Source organism: Phyllostomus discolor, chromosome 8 (genome assembly GCF_004126475.2).
Source record: "Phyllostomus discolor isolate MPI-MPIP mPhyDis1 chromosome 8, mPhyDis1.pri.v3, whole genome shotgun sequence".
Taxonomy (NCBI): Eukaryota; Metazoa; Chordata; class Mammalia; order Chiroptera; family Phyllostomidae; genus Phyllostomus; species Phyllostomus discolor.
Window position 1 is genome coordinate 79,325,297 of NC_040910.2, and position 20,281 is coordinate 79,345,577.

At 44.6% G+C, this 20,281-nt stretch overlaps 2 protein-coding genes across 2 annotated transcripts in view; both read left to right on the plus strand.

The window, feature by feature from the left end:
- The first annotated feature begins 626 nt into the window (after nucleotides 1–626).
- On the plus strand, nucleotides 627–4,741 carry ALDOC (aldolase, fructose-bisphosphate C). The gene is made up of 9 exons (XM_028520376.2): nucleotides 627–781; nucleotides 2,317–2,438; nucleotides 2,525–2,736; nucleotides 2,864–2,918; nucleotides 3,013–3,173; nucleotides 3,287–3,370; nucleotides 3,619–3,793; nucleotides 3,918–4,117; nucleotides 4,238–4,741. The coding sequence occupies exons 2-9, from the start codon at nucleotides 2,327–2,329 to the stop codon at nucleotides 4,331–4,333; spliced, it is 1,095 nt and encodes a 364-aa protein (XP_028376177.1). The 5' UTR covers nucleotides 627–781; nucleotides 2,317–2,326; the 3' UTR covers nucleotides 4,334–4,741.
- Nucleotides 4,742–6,763: 2,022 nt separating this feature from the next.
- The window catches only part of PIGS (phosphatidylinositol glycan anchor biosynthesis class S), a 23,550-nt gene continuing 10,032 nt past the window's right edge, over nucleotides 6,764–20,281 (plus strand). The window contains exons 1-3 of the mRNA XM_028521118.2: nucleotides 6,764–6,864; nucleotides 7,133–7,272; nucleotides 7,358–7,469. Coding sequence (XP_028376919.1) covers nucleotides 6,807–6,864; nucleotides 7,133–7,272; nucleotides 7,358–7,469 — 310 coding nt within the window. The 5' untranslated portion in view covers nucleotides 6,764–6,806. The remainder of the gene's footprint in view (nucleotides 6,865–7,132; nucleotides 7,273–7,357; nucleotides 7,470–20,281) is intronic.

Consider the following 20,281-nt stretch of genomic DNA (forward strand, 5'->3'; position numbering starts at 1 on the left):
TGGAAAAGGTCAGGGGAGAAGTGGCTTGGCCCACCCCCCTGCAGCCTGGGCATATGCCACTCACCCCTTCCGCTGCCTCCAGGGCCAGAGTTGGCTGCCCTCCCTTTTCTCCCTTCCCCAAATATGCTGGGCGCTGGACTGCTTGTTCCCTGGCTTACGGCCTGAGGGGTGGGTGTGGGGGACAGACAAGGCTTCATTCTCTTACTTTCTCCATCTCCCTCAAGGGTAGGCCCTGGCGAATAACGGGGCGGGGGGGGGGGGGGGGGGGGGGCTTGACGGCAGAGGAAGTCAGTTTCTTACTCCCTGTCCTGGACTCTGACACTGTTTGTGCCTCTGTGCTGCCTACCCCACCTGTTGTGACTGTTTTGGTGACTCTCCTTCACCAGCCCAGGCTTAATTCCCAACATCCAGCACAGTGCCCCAGCACATGGTAAAGGCAATTGTGGCAGAAATGAGGGCAAGGCCATTTCCTGCCTCTGGGGCCCTGGTGGCAGCGCTCCATGAGGTGGGAGGGGGACAGTCTACAACAGCCTCCAAGGTCCTGGCAGGGTAGTCACTCCACCTCGTTGCTCCGCCTCTGTGGGCGTAGCCTTTGCCAGGACACCAGTCCTGGAGAGGGGCGTGGCCTGGGGAGGTGACAGCCCCGCCTCCTTGGGAGTCACGTAGCTCTGCGGCATCCTCAGCCTCATTTACAGGAGCCACAGCAGGGCTGAAGCCACAGCTCTTGCAGGCTTGAAACCGGTCTGTTCACGTGCTGCCGCCGCTAACTCACTGCGCACAGGTGAGACCCGGGCGAGGCTGGAGCTGCTCAGCATCCCTGCTTCCTCTTCTTGACTTCCCCCTGCCATCCTTGCCCTGCCCCCTGGGGCCCTTGGATGTGCCGTCTCAGCTCTTCCCTTACATCCTCTCTCCTTTCTGTCCACCCACGGTTCAGCCCTCCCACAGCACCCCTTCCTCTCAGCTCTTAGGCTGGGACCTCAGTTTTTCCAATTCCAAATCTTCCTCTGCCTACTGGGTTTTTTCTTGGGGTTACCCTCTTCCACCAAACCATTTTTTAAAAAATAAACATTAAAAAAACCCCTCACTGAAGATATGTTTTTTGATTTTAGAGAGGAAGGGAGAAGGGAAAACATCGATGTGAGAAAGAAACATCAATTGGTTGCCTCCCAAATGCGCCCCCACTGGGGATCGAACCTGCAACCTCCGTATGTGCCCTCAACAGGAATGAAACCCACAACCTTTTGGTGTACGGGACAACACTCCAAGTAACTGGGCCACCTGGCTGGGGCCACCTGGCCAGGGCCACCAAGACCATTTTAATCTTATCTGCCCCCTCTCCTTGGCTAAGTTCCCTCTATAGTTCTTTTGCCTTTTCTGTAGGTCCTTACCCTGACTGGCTAGCTTTACTACCACCCTGCCTTCTCCTCCTGCATCTTTCTCTCCCTTTCTCAGCCTCTCTACTCTTTCCTTTCCTTTTTTCCTTTTTTTTTTTTCATGGAGAGAGGGGAAGGGAGGGAGGAAGAGAGGGAGAGAAACACTGGTGTGTGAGAGAAACATCAATTGGTTGCCTAAGTTGGGACCTGGCCTGCAACCCAGGCATGTGCCTGGCCTGGGAATTAAACCAGTAACCTTTTGGCTCCCAGGCTGGTGCTCAACCCACTGAGCCACAGCAGCCAGGGCTCATTCTTTTCCATCTTGATCCTCTGCTCCCATCTCCTGACTGCAGAGGCATTGGGGTATGGAAAGCAGAGGTTATAGAAGCCTGCCTCTCCTACTCCCTACCTACCCCCCTGCTCCCAACTTTTTCCTTCACAAGCCAAGAGAAGAAGGGTGATGGGTCCTCATTCTGAAGCGTTGCCTTATTCTGAAGGGTTAGAAGTAAGTGCACTTTCCCTAGAGGCTCTTTTGAGGATGAGAAAAAGGCAGTTGAAGGTCAGGGCTTATGCCTACCTGAAGAAGGGGCCAAATTCAATGAAAGGAGGATTGGCATCTTCATTTGGGCAGTATTTTCTAAGAAAACCTGTAGCTTCAGGGCTGTTTACCTCCCCACCCCCATGGTGCATCTTTCTCCAGGACTGGGAAGGGTGCCCATCACGGACAAAAGGAGATGTGGGAACTGGGGCGCTAAGCCTGCTAGCTGTCAAAGAAATTGGTGCCACTTTGATGCCCAGGACCCATGCCAAGGACTGTTGCCCTGTTCTCAGCCCCATGCTTGTGGGGGCCAGGGGGAGGGCCACTTGGACCATATGGCCAAGAGAAGAAGCAGAGGAGAGAGTGTGTGGGGTGCAGCTTTTATATCTTGTCTCCATTCCACAGAGCTGTCACCATGCCTCATTCATACCCAGCCCTTTCTGCTGAGCAGAAAAAGGAGTTGTCTGACATTGCCCTCCAGATTGTGGCCCCAGGCAAAGGCATCCTGGCTGCGGATGAGTCTGTAGGTAGGTGGGGGCCTGTGTTTGGGTAGGGTAGAGGTGGCCAGGAAGCCCTGGGGATGACCTTGTCACCCATCCTTGTTTGCCCCCAGGCAGCATGGCCAAGCGGCTGAGCCAAATCGGGGTGGAGAACACAGAGGAGAACCGCCGTTTGTATCGCCAGGTCTTGTTCAGCGCTGATGACCGTGTGAAGAAGTGCATTGGAGGGGTCATCTTCTTTCATGAGACACTTTACCAGAAAGATGATAATGGTGTCCCCTTCGTCCGTACCATCCAGGATAAGGGCATTGTCGTTGGCATCAAGGTGCAGCCACTGGCCCTGGATGGGGGTTGAGTGTGGAAATAGGTGTGTGTGTATGTGTGTGTGTGTGTGTGAGGGGTGGTAAGGGGAATCCTGTCTGGGTTCAGCCTTCTGCCTGTTTCCCTTTCAGGTTGACAAAGGTGTAGTGCCTCTAGCTGGGACTGATGGAGAAACTACCACTCAAGGTATAGGATGGGTGGGCTTCAGGACCCCAGGGTTGGTGGGTGGTTGATGCTGGCAAAGAGGGGCAGAGTGATGAGACTGGCACTATGCCTGCAGGGCTGGATGGGCTCTCAGAACGCTGTGCGCAGTACAAGAAGGATGGCGCTGACTTCGCCAAATGGCGCTGTGTCCTGAAAATCAGTGAGCGCACACCCTCAGCACTCGCCATTCTGGAGAATGCCAACGTGCTGGCCCGCTATGCCAGCATCTGCCAGCAGGTATGTGTGTGCACATGTGAGGGGTTCAGATGGGGGCCCTGTGCCTGGTGGAGAGAGAACTTTCTTCCATCCTACCTGCTGCCCCTGCCAAGCTACTCTTCTCTTACCTGCAGAATGGCATTGTGCCTATTGTGGAACCTGAAATCCTTCCTGATGGAGACCATGACCTCAAACGTTGCCAGTATGTTACAGAGAAGGTGAGTCCACAATCTGGGCACAGACACATAACACAGGGACAGCCTGACAGGAGGCTTGTTCGCCACAGTCTCTGGTTCAGATGCAGGCACTTTCCCCAAGCACTTTTTCACTTGGTCCTAGAACAGACCTGTGAGTGTGAGCCTGTACTGACCCGCACAGTCATGCCCATGCAGCCACTCCTAGACAGGGAGCACAGAGCAGTAAATGGCAAGGACCCAGACCTTAGTGAACCTCCTCTGATCCTCAGGTCCTGGCTGCTGTGTACAAGGCTCTGAATGACCATCACGTGTACCTGGAAGGGACCCTGCTGAAGCCCAACATGGTGACCCCTGGCCATGCCTGTCCCATTAAGTATAGCCCAGAGGAGGTTGCCATGGCAACTGTCACTGCCCTGCGTCGCACTGTGCCCCCAGCTGTCCCAGGTACCACCCTGCTTCCAAACCTGCTCTTATCCTTAAGACCCATCCTTAGGTTCTTCCTGTGGCCTTCAAGGGTCCCTTATCCTGGAAAAACAGGGAGTGACTAATCAGTTTTTCTCCTCTCTAGGAGTGACCTTCCTGTCTGGGGGTCAGAGTGAAGAGGAGGCATCACTGAACCTCAATGCTATCAACCGCTGCCCCCTTCCGCGGCCCTGGGCCCTCACCTTCTCCTATGGGCGTGCCCTGCAGGCCTCTGCACTCAATGCCTGGCGAGGGCAACGAGACAATGCTGAGGCTGCCACTGAGGAGTTCATCAAACGAGCTGAGGTTGGGAGCTAGGGGTGGTGGTGTGTAGCTAGGCAGGGGGTAGCACCCAGGGACTGCAGCCTTTGGCAACTCTGGGCTGGCTTAGCCTGCTTACACCTTCCCTCCCCCTCACTTTTGCAGGTGAATGGGCTTGCAGCCCAGGGCAAGTATGAAGGCAGTGGAGAAGATGGTGGAGCAGCAGCACAGTCCCTCTATATTGCCAATCATGCCTATTGAGTAGTCACTGGATTCCACAGCTGTTGGCCTAGCCACCTGCACCCAGTTTTGCCTGTAGTTACTTACAGCCTGGGCCACATAGCCTTGCAGAGCAAAGATGCCTCCATCCAGCACTGAGTCATCTTCCTTTTTCTCTTCTCCTCCCCTCTCCCATTGCTGCACCTGGGACCATTGGATGGGAGGGTAGGGAGCGCCTCATGGCTGAGGTCAGGAGAACTTGCTAGAAGTCAGAGCAGGATGCCCGGGTTTCCCCCTGCCTTTGCCAGCCCCCGCAATTCCCCCCTGATGGGGTAGCTTGTCTTTGGGCTCTCCTTGCCTGCCCTTTCTCTTGGGATCAGAGGGTAGGAACTAGACCTGACTTAAACTTTGGGTACATAGCACATCACAAATAAACGATAGCAAAACATGCTACTTTGTCTGTTTTACACATCAAGTCCCTACCTCCCTGTTTTTGATCTCTGCTGATCTGTCTCCAGGTCCTCTGACTGTGGAGGTGGAGAGGATGGGTTTTGAGTTTCACCGGGCTTTTAAATTCATGGGGGAGAGTCATACCAGTCACCATTCCCATCTCAGGCTCTTTCCTGTTGCTGCCCAAGGCTGGAGTGTGGCAGTGTGAAGGGCTGCAGGTCTTTTAGTAACTGCTTTCAGTTACAGGCTCTAAGTTGCAGTTGTAGCAGGACAGTGTGGTGCAAGACCTGAGAAATTCCTGAAGGCAGCTTTCCTGCAAGGTGCAAAACTGGGATAGGAGGGGTTGGGAGTCTTGTCTCTCAGCTGTGTTGAGTTCTGCCAGGGCTTGACACATTCTGCTAGAGGGAGCCACTGCAGGAGGAGCACCTGGATTCCTGCCCAAGACGGGGAAACCCCAAGGCTTGGGAATGCCAGACTGAGCCCCATATCTATCAGGGTATCTATTGCCCATTTCCATTTGGGGTAGATAGGGCCACAGGGGGCACCAGTTTAAGGATCTGGGCAAGAGCAGTTTTGGTGAGTTCTCATGATGGACTTTGACCACTTGGCTGGGGTTTGGGGGTTAGGGTGAGCATCTGGGTCTATCTGAGCAGATAAAAAAGATAAGAAAAACTGCTAGGTGTGTCCTGTGTGAACTGCAGAGGCCTTGCTGTGTGTAAAGTGCACAACTAATGCTACACCAGCTAATTATTGCAATATGGGAATGTAGGCCCAGTGTGAGCTGACTTTATATTAACAAAAATAGTTAGTACTTAGACTGCTTTCTATGTGCTTCTGCCAGGCCCTATTCTAATCATTTTATGTGTTAACTCATTTACTACAACCTGCAACTCTATATAAAGTACATACTATCCTTATTTTAATATGTGGAAATAGGCACAGAGGGATTAATTAACTTCTCAAGATCACTCAGGTGAAGGGCTGAAGCCAGGATTTGAACCCAAGTGATCAGAACAGATTTTGTGCTTATAAACAAAGTATTCAGATATTTACAAGTTGGAAATTAATTAACAAAAATTTAAAAGTACTGAATGAGTGCCCTGGTGGGGTAGTCCAGTTGGTTAGAGCGTCATCCTGATAAACCAAGGTTGTGGGTGGGGATCAGGAAACACACAAGAATCAACCAGTGGCCCTGACTGGTGTGGCTCAGTGGTTGGGCATCCTCCTGCAAACCAAAGAATTGCCATTTGGATTCTTGGTCAGGGCACATGCCTGGGTTGCAGGTCATTTCAGGTTGGGGGCATGTGAGAGGCAGCAGATCAATGTTTCTCTTGCACATCAATGCTTCTCTCTCTTACTACCTCCCTTCCCCTCTCTCTAAAAACAAACAAACAAACAAACAAACAAAATCAACCAATGAATACATAGGTAAGTAGAAAAACAAATTGATCTCTCTCAAATCAGTAAGTGAATAAAAATTAAACCTGGCCAGGTGGCTCAGTTGGTTGGAGCAGTGTCAGGTACACCAGAAGTTTGCGGGTTTGGTCTCAGGTCAGGACACACACCTAGATTGCGAGTTCCATCCCGGTGGGGGCACGGATAGAAGGCAACCAACAGATGTTTATCTCTCTTCCTCTTCTTTCTCTAAACATGAATAAACATATCCTCAGGTGAAGATTAAAAAAAAAATACCGAATGAGCCAAATAGTTAAAAAGGTACTACTAGCTCGCCACCTCCATGTCTGAGGCTTGAGGATAGGGTACCTGGAAGAGAAACTCGATGATAGGGATGATAAGCAATGATTGTGATAGGTGACATTGGAGTGTTTTCCATGTGTCTGGTTCTTTACAAGAATGATCTGTTTATTAAATAGCTCCATTTTTTCAGTTGAAAAACTGACACAGAGCTTCCAGTGGTCACCCACATCAGTACTTAACTACTGCAGTTTGCGGAGCGACGCTCGCGATTGGCAGCGATCGCGGCTGTTGTCCCGCCCTCTCGCCATTTCGGATTGGGGGAGGCTTCCGAAGCTCCGCCCCACGGCTAGAGTGGTCGGAATCAAGCATGGCGGCGGCCGGAGCCGCAGGACCTGCAGCCGCAGGAGCTGCAGCTTCAGACCTAGGTGGTGGCATTCGGTTTGGGACGTGAGATTCGCGGGGTGCAAGGGAAGAATGAGGGAGTGGGGGTTGTGGTGTGCCAGAGGTCCTGCGGACTGGGGTCCGCGGTGGTTGCAGACAGGATCTCTATAGGCCCAAGCCGGTCGCACGGGGATCCCTACGAGCGCGGGCCGAGAGTCTCCGCGTACGGGTTAAGGGGCTTCTCCGCGCTGTGGGTGGGGCCGGCACTTGCGCCCACTTTCGGCGCCTCACTCTGTACCTGCGTACCTCCAGAGGTGGTCCGAGGCAAGCGCGCCGCTCTCTTCTTCGCGGCAGTGGTCATCGTGCTCGGGCTGCCGCTGTGGTGGAAGACCACGGAGACCTACCGGGCCACGTTGCCTTACTCCGAGATCAGAATGCTGAATTCCCTGCGGGTGAGACCTCGATGGGGAAGGGCTAGGGAACAAATAGTCTACAAAGTACAGACTCATCTGATGGCCTTGATGCGCCTTCCCGCAGCTCCGGCTCCGGGTGCCCGTCACTGTTGTGTTTACCCGAGATTCATTGGCGTTGGACGATTCAATGAAGCTGCCCTTCACCGTTGTGTATGAGAGAGAGATCCCTCTGAAATGTGAGTTCCTGGGGGGTGGGATGGCGGGGGTCAGGGCTGCCTTTTCGGTCAGAGCTCGGTTCAGATATGCGTTGGGTAGGAGGGTAGGTGTCCCATAAAGGTAGTTAAAAACTTATGAAAAGGCCTTTGTGAATGAACAGTGTGTTTGGTTAGAAGAAAAACAACGTTAAATTCAGTATTCAGCATTAAGGAGGCAGTTTTATTCATAAAACATTATGCTACCTGATCAGAATTAGTTGATGCTCATTAGAGGGCGGGAGGAAGTGGGATGCAGTAGAAAGAATACAGGATTTGAAATCAAGTTGAACTTGTATAGGGGCCTTATTCAGTTTAACATTAAACATTTAAAAAAATCAACACTTCACTGAGTGTTAGGCACTTTTCTTAGGTACCAGGAATTTGGGGATGACTGAGAAACTAATAATGGTTTCAAGAAATTCGTATTCAGGTAGGGGAGAAAGACACTTAGATAAAGAAATGGGGTCTGGCTGGTGTGGCTTAGTGGATAGAGAGCTGGCCTGATAACCAAAGGGTCACAGGTTTGATTCCTAGTCAGGGCACATGCCCGGGTTGTAGGCTGGGTACCCTGTTGGGATCTCACCAGAGGAAACCACACCTAGATGTTTCTCTCCCTCTCTGTCTCCGTTTCTTCCCCTCTCTAAAAAATAAATAAATAAAATCTTTATTAAAAAAAAAAGGAAATCACAGAAGTGTATAAGAAAAAAATTGCAGTTGAGAAAGCCTTTAGCTCTCTGGGAGGAAAGAAAGGCAGACAAGGTTTTGAGGGATGTAATTTTTAAGTTGGATTTTTAAAGGATGTGTAGGAATTCAGTTTAAATGGGGAGGTGAGAGGGAATGGTGTGAGCCAGTAGTAATGATAGCTATTATTAGTTGTTCACTATATGCCAAAAATTAGGTGAAGCACTTTACATGCTCTGTCTCGTTTCATCCCTTCTTACATTATGATCCCCACTTTGTAAATGAAACAACAACAACAACAACAAAACTCAACCAGACTTAGAAATTTTAATTTGTATAAGATCACACAGCTAGCCCTGGCTGGTGTAGCTCAGTGGATTGAGCACGGGCTGCGAACCAAAGTGTCGCTGGTTCGATTCCCAGCCAGGGTACATGCCTGGGTTGCAGGCTATAACCCCCAGCAACCGCACATTGATGTTTCTCTCTCTCTCCCTTCCTTCCCTCTCTAAAAATAAATAAATAAAATCTTAAAAAAAAAAAAAAAAAAAAAAAAAGGAAATGTTTCTATCTTTTTTTAGGTAGCCTGTATTACTATGAACTTCCCTCCTGGACTGCCTTTAGCTGTGTCCCTAGGTATTGGGCTTTTGTGTGTTCATTTTTAATTGGTGTCCAGGAACTGTGATTTTGTCCTTGATCTCATCAACCCATTGATTGTTTAATAACATGTTATTAATTCTCTACGAATTTGACTGTTTTATAGTCTTTTCCCCCCTTGAAGTTGCTTCCTAGTTTCAGTCCCTTGTGGTCTGACAAAATGCTTGATATGATTTCATTCTCTTGAATTTATTGAGGCTTGTTTTGTGTTCTATCATGTGTTTCCTTTGACAATATTCCACATGCATTTGAAAAGAATGTATGTTTTGCTTCTTTGGGGAAATGTTCTGTGTATGTCAATTAAGTCAATTTGATGTAGTGTGTTGGTCAGTTCCACAATATCCTTGTTGATTTTTTGGAAGACTTATCAATTGTTGACAGTGGAATGATAAAATTTTCCACTATAAGTGTGTTGCTGTCTATATCTTTCTTGATTTCATCCAAGATTTTCCTTATGTAGCTTGGTGCCCTATACTAATGGGGACATATGTATTTACAACATATATGTCTTCTTGATGGATTCTTCCCTTGAGTATTATGAAGGTCCTTCTATGTCCCTTTTTATGGCCTTTGTTTTGAAGTCTATTGTCTGATATAAGATTAAAACCTCAGGGTTTTTTTTTCTCCTTTTGCTCAGAAATTATTTCCAACCTTCACTTTGAGTCTGTGTATGTCTTTTGTTCTGTCATGGTCCTCTTGTAGGAAATGGATGTAAGAATCATGCTTTCTTATCCATTCAGCTGTACTATTGTTCAGGGTGCAGCCAAGAGGGGGGACCCCAAATGGGCATTTAAAATGGGGTCCAGAACTCAAGGTGTCCAGGAGATTTTAAGATGTCTCCACCCCGCCCCCCAGGGTGTGGGTTGGGGGAAGGGACAAATGGAGCAGGGCCATTGAGAGCTGTTTGCATAACAACAGCCTTGCAGCTAAGCTCTGGTGTGGTCATTAACATATCCATAGCCTTTGGCTGGCTGCTTAGATATGTTAAATAGCTGTGGCCATGCTCTGGGCCAGGGAATGGAAGTAACTTCCCCACCAAGACTTAACTGGGGGGCAGGTTCCCTGAGTTACAGCACCTGGGTAGGAGCTTGGAGATGATTGACTCTAGGACATGGGGCCACGCCTGCCCAGACTCATGATGGCAGCCCAGTAAAGCTGGAAGGATAAGAGTTCTGGCATGTGAAGCCAAGTGTGGGAGGAGGCGGAAATGAGGCTGCAGAGGAAGATTGGCCGCAGGGATTTAAAACCCAGACTTGGCGGCCATTGAGAAGAGAGAACCATGCTGCTTTAGGAAGGAGAACCATGCTGCTTTAGAGAGCCATGCACAGCCCTGAGGAGGAGAACCATGTGCAGCCCTGAGAGGAGAGAACCATGTGGCTGTGGAGGTGCAGAGAGGATCACGGCCATTGGAGAGAGAGCCACACTGCTTTAGCAGAGTGAAGACTCCTGCAGCTCTGAGAGAGGGAGAACCATGCGGCCTTGACAAAGTGGGGACTCCCATGGCCCTGGGAGAGAGGACCACGTGCCTTTGCCAGAGTGGGGACCCCCCCCCCCCGCAGCTTTAGAAGGGGGAACCACCACCTGGTTTTAGCAGAGATCCCGGCAACTCAGCTGAGGGTGCTGGGAACCCAGGGAGCTCTCCCAGTCGAGATGGAGGACTAACTGGGAAGAACCAGAGGACTGCCTGAGCCATGGACCTCTATTTCCTTTCCTGAGATATGGTACTGTGGACTGGGCAAAGGGGGAAGGAAGGAAGGACTGTGTTTGTTTGTGGGTGTTTTTAGGGACTTCAGGATTTTTGATAAAGACATTAGGTCGCTACTTGAAGTTTGTATAGCATTAGATAAACATTTCCTTTCCTTTTCACAAATCTCTGGCATTGAGAGACGTCTTTCCTAGGGTGGCAGACATAACGGACCCGGGGCCTTCTTTCAATAATAGCATATCGTCCCAGACCACCCCCCCTTGTTGTGTTCTGTAACACTATGTCTCTTGATTGGAGCATTTAATTCAATTACATTTAAGGTTATTATGATAGGTAATTATTCATTGCCATTTTCCCACTTTTTTCTGTGTTCCTCTCTCAGTCTTTGTCTTCATCTTGTTGAAACAATTCCTTTAGCATAACTTGCAATGCGATTTGGTGGAGCTGTATTCTGATGCGTGGGTCACCGGCCAACAGTGATCACGGAATGCTGCAGATGGCTCGTCGAAACGCAAGAAAAAAACATGCACAGAGACAGACTAGTTTCTATGGAGAAGTAGGGACGGGATGGCCACCCCCTCTAGTGGGAAGCACGCCATTCCCCCTTTGGAGAGGCTTTTTATTGGTTTGGTTTGCATAAGAATTCAGGTAAAAGCTCATTACTCATTGCTAGGAAGTAAGGATCAAACAACAGATAACAAGGAAGTCTGAGGGCCTATTTTGAGTCAGGATCAAAGAACTGTAAAACTTTGAGGAATAAACTAACTTCCTCCTTGGACCCTTCTCATTCAACTGAGAGCATTCTAAACAAAGAAGGTTTTCACAGGAACAAATTTGGAGGACACATGGACAAAAACTAGGGGTGGGGGGTAATGAGGGGGGAAGGGGGGGAGGGTTGGGTGGGTGGGCTGGAATGGGAGTAGGGGGGAGAAAACTGTACTTGAACAATGATTAAAAATAAAAAAATACACAATATTAAATAATAAAAAAAACAAACAAACAAAAAAAACAAAGAAGGTTTCACAGAAATTTACATGTTCTTTCTTAGGCCTGATCACCCAGGGAATCCGCCCTTTTCAGCGAAGAGCTGCACCACCCTGTCATTGTTTCAGGCTTAGGTGGAGCAAGGGAAGTAAGGCAACCAAGAGATAAGGAGATTTCCTTCCAGATGGTGAGGACTCAGGCTATGTCAAAGCCGAGGAGCGAGGGTCCATCACCCCCTTTTGCTGTAGCCCCCAAAGTCCTTCTTTCGGGGGCTTCCCACGTGATCATGCCTGTCTTCAGTCGTTCCCCCCTTGGGGAAACTTACCCATCTTTGGCTAACTGACCAAGCTTTGGGGTTCAGTTATGAATGAAGCAGCAGAGCAGCACTCCTGCCAGGGAGATAAGCTTTTGTCTCCTTGCTGGCTTATGGTTTCCAAGGGCGTTCCCTTAGCCTTAGCCTTAGCCTAAGCGGGGGTTACAGCTTCTGATGCCAGGCAGGGTGGTTCCCAACAGTATTCTTTAGCCTTCTTTTCTCTGAAAAATTCCTTAGTGTGCCTTCCATTCAACATGAGAGCCCTGCTGGCTAGATTAGTCTTGGTTGCAGGCCTTTGTTTTTATTAGTTAGAATTTTTTAAATAATTCTCTTCAAGCTTGTAGTGTTTTTATTGAGAAGTCACCTGCAGCCTTATTTTGGCTCCTTTGTATGTTACTGCCTGTTTCTTCCCTTTCTCCCTTTCAAGATTCCCTTTTCTCCTTTCAATTTTTCCATTTTAATTATGAGTGCCTTGAAATGGACCTCTTTGGGTTCATTTGAGTGGAACCCCCTGTGCTTCCCTGGACTAGTGTGTATTTTTCTCTCACGAAATTAGAAAAGTTTTCCATCATTACTTTTTTTCAAATTTGTTTTCTCTCTCTTGATTCTCTTCTTCTACTTCTGGTATCCTCATTGTACAGATAGTGTTATGTTTCTTGTTTTCCTACAACTCCCTTAACCCCTCTTCACTCAACTTGACTATTTTTTTTCCTTTCCTTGCTTTTCTCTATTTTTTTTCCTGCATTGTCTTCCAGCTCACTCATTCAATCTTCTGCTTCATCTAGCCTGATTTGGATTCCTTCTACTGTGTTCTTCAGTTTAGAAATTGTATTAATTTATTCTAGGTTCTTATTGACAGTTTCTATGTCTTTTTTCTTGCTGAATTAGTTCACTGTAACATCCTTGTAGCTTCTCTAGAGTTCTTTGTAATTCTCACTGATCTCATTCAGGTTCCTTATAACCATTGTTTTGAATTGGATGTCTGATAATTTACTTGCCTCTATTCCTTTTGGCATGCTTTTTGAGGATTCCTCCTTTCTTTTAGAATGCCAGTTATTATTCTTTATCTCCATTTTAAGGGAGACTCTTTGTTTCTGCTTTTTAAATTGATCTATTGTCTTAGTGGTGTGAACTTCTATGGTAGGAGACCTGGGTAATTCATGTGGTGCAGTGAGGTGGATACTGGCCAGCAGTATCCATCTCTGCTGTGGATGCTCATTGAGAACATGAGAAAAACATACACAGAGACAACCAGGTCCTGTGGGGAAATAGGGACAGAATGGCCACTCTCTCTAGTGGAGAGTGCCTCGTCTCCATTCCCAAGCAGATTTTTATTGAGAATACAGACTTAGTTTGTGGATCCACAGGTCTGGCAGAAAAAGATCAAAAGAAGTAGGTGACTTACAAAGATGCAGACACAACCCCTACTGTGATTCTGGGCAGAGACTGGAGTTTTAAACATTTGAAAGGAGTAATAGGGTTCAAGGGCAGTTTTGGTTTCCTGTTTATGCCTTCAAATTCTAATCTAATAACATCCTCCAGCAAACAGATCTCACAGGATCTTGCATATTCTATGTCCCAGGCCTGATTACCCTGGGGGTCCGCCATTTCTGGTCTGGGCTGCACCGTCCCTGCTATTTCTGCAGGCCTGAGTTAACAGAGAAGACAAAGGCAGCCAGGAGACTTGGGATTACTCACAACTAAGAACAAGGACTCAGGCTTTGACAAAGCCGAGGGGGGCAGGGGTTGATGTCCATCACCCCTTCATTTCCACAGCCCTGAGTCTCTTCCCAGAAGCCTCCATGTGATCATGCCTGTCTTAGGCATTTCCCTCCATGGAAAATCTTACCTATCATTGGCTAACTGATCAAGCTTAGGAGGTCAGGTACAGAACAGGCAGCATTCATGACAGGGAAATAAGTTTTGTCTCCTTAGTGGCTCCTGGTCTGGAGGTCTCTTACTCATCCTAAGTCATGAGGGGTTACAGCTTCCTGAGACCAGGCAGGGCGGTCCTCAACAGTGCAGTCTCCTTGATCTCCTGAACTTGATGTTGTTGGGATGCCCAATATTCCATTTTTGTTGGCTCTCTGAATGTAAATGTATTTTGATTGTTGTTTGGTCATTCTTTAGTGGGTCCTTCCCTCTAGCTGGTTGACTAAGGGTCACTCTGCCCACAATATTGTGTATGCTATTGTGCAGGTGCTACAAGAAGAAAGCCACAAAGCCTAGGAAATAAATATTCATCCACAAAATAACCCCTAGAAATCCCACTATCAACAGCAAATGAAACAGTATTAATATGGGTGTAAAGAGATAAAGATTACTATAAGAAAGGAAAGCAGATAAGAAATGACACACTAAAGAAAAATGATTTTGAGAGTGTAGAAGGAGGAGCACTGATAAGGTTAGAGAGTTGGAGCAATGCAAAGAGAGATTATATGGTAGTTGTCTTTAATCAAATGAGTTATTTTACTTAGGATAATATTCTCCATGCTATTGAAAAAAAGTAGGATTTCCCTGTTTCTTACTCCTGTATAGTATTCCATTGTGTAGATGTACCACTGTTGTTTTATCCACTCACCTAATGGTGGGCACTTAGGCTGCTTCCAATAGGGACACATAAGTTCTTTTGAAATGGTGATTCAGGATCCTTAGGGTATATTACCAGCATTTTAAAAGTTTACTAATTTGTTTATCTTTTCAATGAACCAGCTCCTGGTTTCACTGATCCTTTGAAAAATATTTTATTCTCTATGTCATTTGATTCTGCTGTGCTCTTGATTATAACCTTCTATCTATTCTCTCTAAGCTTTGTTTCTCCTCTAGTTCTTATAGATGTAAGGTTAGGTTGTTTATTTGAGCTTTTTCTATCAAATAATCCTTTTAATGTGCTGTTAAATTTGCATTGCTAATATTTCGTTTAGAGTTTTAACATTTATATTTATTAGGGATATTAATCTGTAGTTATCTTGTGGTATCCTTAATCTTCTTTTTTGACACAAGGAATTGCTGGCTCTCTAAAATGAATTCAAGATTATTTCCTCCATTTTCATTTTTTCAAAGTGCTTGAGAAGGGATAGTTTTAATTCTTCCTTAAATATTTGGTAGAATTCACCAGTACAACTATCTAGTCCTGAACTTTGATGAAAGGCTTTTTGGGTAGTGGAAAAATGTTATTATTTTTCCCATCTCATTTACATTTTTCAAATAGGGGAAATTCAAAGATATACAATAGTAGAGAGAGTAATGCAGGGAACACCATTTACCTGTTACCCAGATTTAACAATAATCAGCACAGAGCCTACCTTGTTTTATCTATATTCTTATCCTTACCCTAAATACTGCACTAAAGCTTTTGAAGCAAATCACAGAATCGTATTTAATTCAAAAATATGTCAGCATATGCCCTGGCTGGCATAGCTCAGTGGATTGAGCGCAGGCTGCAAACCAGTGTCTCAGGTTTGATTCCCAGCCAGGGTACATGCCTGGGTTGCAGGCTATAACCCCCAGCAACTGCACATTGATGTTTCTCTCTCTCTATCTCCCTCCCTTCCCACTCTGAAAATAAATAAATAAAATCTTAAAAAAAATCTGTCAGCATATATCTCTAAAAGAATAGTTTGATAATAGATTCAATCCCATTACTCATTATTTATCTGATTTTCATTTTTAATTTTTATTGAAGTTATTGGAGTAATATAGGCTGATAAAATTATATAGCTTTCCCATGTACAATTTTATAAATAAATCATGTGTATATTGTATGGCATGTTCACAACTCAAAGTCCAGTCTACTTCTGTCACCATTTAATCCCCTTTCTTTCTTCTATCTTTTCTATCCCTCTTTTCCTCTAGTGATCCCCATACTCTTTTCTGTGTCTTTGAGTTTTTTTTTTTTTTATTAATCCTGTCACCTTTTTCACAGCCCCCCATTTTGGATGTTTCCTTTTCTTAGGAATTTATTCATTCTAGTTCATCCATTTTGTTAGAATATAATTATTCACAGAAGTCTGTCATGATTCTTAGCATTTCAGTGGTACCATTTGTAATGTATATCTTTCATTTATAATTTTATTTCTTTGAGTCCTCCCTCTTAATCTGAGTTAGTCTAATTAAAGGTTTGTTGATTTTTTATCATTTCCAAAATCTGCCTCTTAGTTTTATTGATCCTTCAAACTTTTTCTGGCCCCTATTTTAGTTATTTACACTCCAATCTTTGTTACTTCCTTTCTTTTGCTAAATTTAGACTTATTTTGTTCTTTTTCCACTTATGTGAGGTATAAAGGGGGGTTGATTATTTGAGTACATTTTTTTTTCTTTTTTTTTATTTCAATCATTGTTCAAGTACAGTTTTCTCTCCCCTACTCCCGTTCCAGCCCCTCCACCCAACCCTCCCCCCTTCCCCCCATTACCCCCCACCCCTAGTTTTTGTCCATGTGTCCTCCAAATTTGTTCCTGTAATCCCTACCCATTCCCCCCTGAAATTCCCTCTTCTCTCCCCTCTGGCCACTGTCAGATTATCCCCTATTTCAGTGTCTTTGGTTATATTTTGCTAGTTTTTAGTTTTGTTTTGTTTTGTTGTTTAGATTCCTGTTAAAGGTGATATCATGTGGTATTTGTCTTTCACTGCCTGGCTTGTTTCACTTAGCATAATGCTTTCCAGCTCCATCCATGCTGTTGCAAAGGGTATGAGCTACTTCTTTCTTTCTGCTGCATAGAATTCCATTGTGTAAATGTACCATAGTTTTTTGATCCATTCATTTACTGATGGGCATCTAGGTTGCTTCCAGCACCTAGCTATTGTAAATTGTGCTGCTACGAACATCGGGGTGCAAAGGTTCTTTTGTATTGGTGTTTTAGTGTTCTTAGGATAGAGTCCCAGCAATGGAATTGCTGGGTCAAAAGGCAGATCCATTTTTAGTTTTCTGAGGAAGTTCCAAACTGTTTTCCATAATGGTTGTACCAGTCTGCACTCCCACCAACAGTGCACTAGGGACCCCCTTTCTCCAAATCCTCTCTAACACTTGTTGTTTGTTGCTTTGTTTATGATGGCCATTCTGACTGGTGTGAAGTGGTATCTCATTGTGGTTTTAATCTCCATCTCTCTGATGGCTAGCGATATTGAGCATCGCTTCATGTATCTTTGGATTTTCTGTATGTCCTCCTTGGAGAAGTGTCTGTTCAAGTCCTTTGCCCATTTTTTAATTGGGTCAATTGTCTTCTTAGAGTGGAGTCGTGTAAGTTCTTTATATATTTTGGAGATTAAAACCTTGTCTGAGGTATCATTGGCAAATATGTTTTCCCATACAGTTGGTTCTCTTTTTATTTTGATACTGTTTTCCTTAGCTGTGCAAAAGCTTTTAATTTTGATGAGGTCCCATTTGTTTATTCTTTCCTTTATGTCCCTTGCTCTAGGAGACAAGTCAGTGAAAAAGTTTCTGCGTGAAACATCTGAGATTTTCCTACCTACGTTCTCTTCTAGGACTTTAATGGTGTCACGCTTTATATTTAAGTCTTTTATCCACCTTGAATCTATTTTTGTATAACGTGTAAGTTGGTGCTCGAGTTTCATTTTTTTGCACGTAGAGGTCCAGTTCTCCCAACACCATTTGTTGAAGAGGCTATTTTTATTCCATTTTATGTTGCTGCTTCCTTTGTCAAATATTAATTGACCGTAGAGGCTTGGGTTTATTTCTGGGCTCTCTGTTCTGTTCCATTGGTCTATGTGCCTGTTTTTATGCCAGTACCAGGCTGTTTTGATTACAGTGGCCTTGTAGTATAGTTTAGTGTCAGGTATTGTGATCCCTCCTACTTCACTCTTCTTTCTCAAAATTGCAGCAGCTATTCGGGGTCGTTTATGGTTCCATATAAATTGTTGAAGTGTTTGTTCTATGTCTGTGAAATATGCCATTGGTACTTTAATAGGTATTGCATTGAATGTGTAAATTGCTTTTGGTAGTATGGACATTTTAATGTTAATTCTTCCAATCCATGAACACGGTATATGTTTCCATTTGTTTGTGTCTTCCTTGATTTCTCTCCTCAGTGTTATGTAGTTTTCTGAATACAGGTCTTTTACCTCTTTGGTTAGGTTTATTCCTAGGTATTTTATTTTCCTTTTTGCTATTTCAAATGGGATTTTTTTCTTGATTTCTGCTTCTGCTGTTTCATTGTTGGTGTACAGAAATGCCTTTGATTTCTGGATATTGACTTTGTATCCCGCTGTTTTACCAAATTCATTTATTAGGTCAAGCAGTTTTTTGGTGGAGTCTATAGGATTTTCTATGTACACTATCATGTCATCTGCAAACAGTGACAGTTTTGTTCCTCCTTTCCGATTTGGATTCCTTTTATTTCTTTTTCTTGTCTGATTGCTGTGGCTAGAACTTCCAGTACTATATTGAATAGAAGTGGTGAAAGTGGACATCCTTGTCTTGTTCCTGTTCTTAGTGGAAAAGATTTTAATTTTTGCCCATTGAGTATAATGTTGGCTGTAGGTTTCTCATATATGGCCTTTATTATGTTGAGGAATGCTCCCTCTATTCCCACTTTACTGAGTGTTTTTATCATAAATGGGTGCTGTACCTTATCAAATGCTTTTTCTGCATCTATTGATATGATCATGTGGTTTTTGTCTTTGCTTTTGTTTATGTGATGTATTACATTTACTGATTTGCGTATATTGTACCATCCTTGCATACCTGGAATGAATCCAACTTGGTCATGGTGTATGATCTTCTTAATGTACTGTTGGATGCGGTTTGCCAGTATCTTGTTGAGGATTTTAGCGTCAATGTTCATCAGCGATATTGGCCTGAAGTTTTCTTTCTTTGTTGTGTCTTTATCTGGTTTTGGGATTAAGATGATGTTGGCCTCATAAAAAGAGTTTGGGAGTCTTCCATCTTTTTGGATTTTTTGAAATAGTCTGTGAAGGATAGGTGTTAGTTCTTCCTTAAATGCTTTGTAGAATTCTCCTGTGAAACCATCTGGTCCAGGGCTTTTGTGTGTTGGGAGTTTTTGGATTACTGCTTCAATTTCTTTTGCTGTTATTGGTTTGTTCAGGTTTTCTACTTCCATTTTATTGAGTTTTGGAAGGTTATATTTTTCTAGAAATTTGTCCATTTCATCTAGGTTTTCAAATTTCTTGGCATACTTCTCTTTGTAGTAATTTGTTACAATCCTTTGTATTTCTGTGGTATCTGTTGTCATCTCTCCTCTTTCATTTTTGATTGTGTTTATTTGGGTTTTCTCTCTCTTTTTTTTTTTTGATGAGTCTGCTTAAAGGCTTGTCGATTTTGTTTATCTTTTCAAAGAACCAACTCTTGGATTCATTGATCTTTAGAATTGTGCTTTTAGTCTCTATGTCATTTAATTCTGCTCTGATCTTGGTTATTTCCTTCCTTCTGCTTGCTCTGGGCTGTCTTTGTTGTTGTTCCTCGAGTTCTTGTAGATGTAGGGTTAGGTTGTTTGTTTGAAATGTTTCTAACTTTTTTAGGTGGGCCTGTATCACTGTGATCTTCCCTCTCAGGACTGCTTTGGCTGTGTTCCATAAGTTTTGGGTTGTTGTGAGTTCGTTTTCATTTGTTTCTGAAAACCGTTTGATTTCTTCCCTAATATCATTCTTGACCCATTCATTGTTTAATAGCATGCTGTTTAATCTCCATGAATTTGAGTGTTTTGGGGTTTTTTCCTTGTGGTTGGTTTCTAGTTTCAGTCCCTTGTGATCCGAGAAATTGCTTGGTATGATTTCAATTTTTTTTGAAATTGTTGAGGCTTGTTTTGTGTCCTATCATGTGGTCAATCTTTGAAAATATTCCATGTACATTTGAAAAAAATGTGTATTTAGCTTCTTTGGGATGGAGGGTTCTGTAAATATCAGGAAAGCCCAGTTCGTCTAGGGTATTGTTCAATGCCACAATATCTTTGTTGATGTTTTGTTTGGAAGATCTGTCCATTTTTGATAGAGGGGTGTTAAAATCCCCCACAATAATTGTGTTGCTGTCCATATCTTTCTTGAAGTTCTCTAAGATTTTCTTTATGTATTTGGGTGCTCCTATGTTGGGTGCATATATATTTACTATGTTTATGTCTTCTTGGTGAATTCTTCCTTTGAGTATTATGAAATGACCTTCTGGGTCTCTCTTTATGGATCTTCTTTGGAAGTCTATTTTGTCAGATATGAGTATTGCTACCCCGGCTTTTTTCTCCTGTCCATTTGCTTGGAAAATTTGTTTCCAACCCTTCACTTTCAACCTTTGCAGATCTTTTATCCTGAGGTGGGTCTCTTGTAGACAGCATATGTGTGGGTCATGTTTTCTTATCCAATCAGCTATTCTATGTCTTTTGATTGGAGCGTTTAGTCCATTTACGTTTAAGGTTATTATTGATAGGTACTTATTCATTGCCTTTTATGTACGTGTGATCCTCTCTCACTCTCTCTTTTCCTTTCTTTCCTTA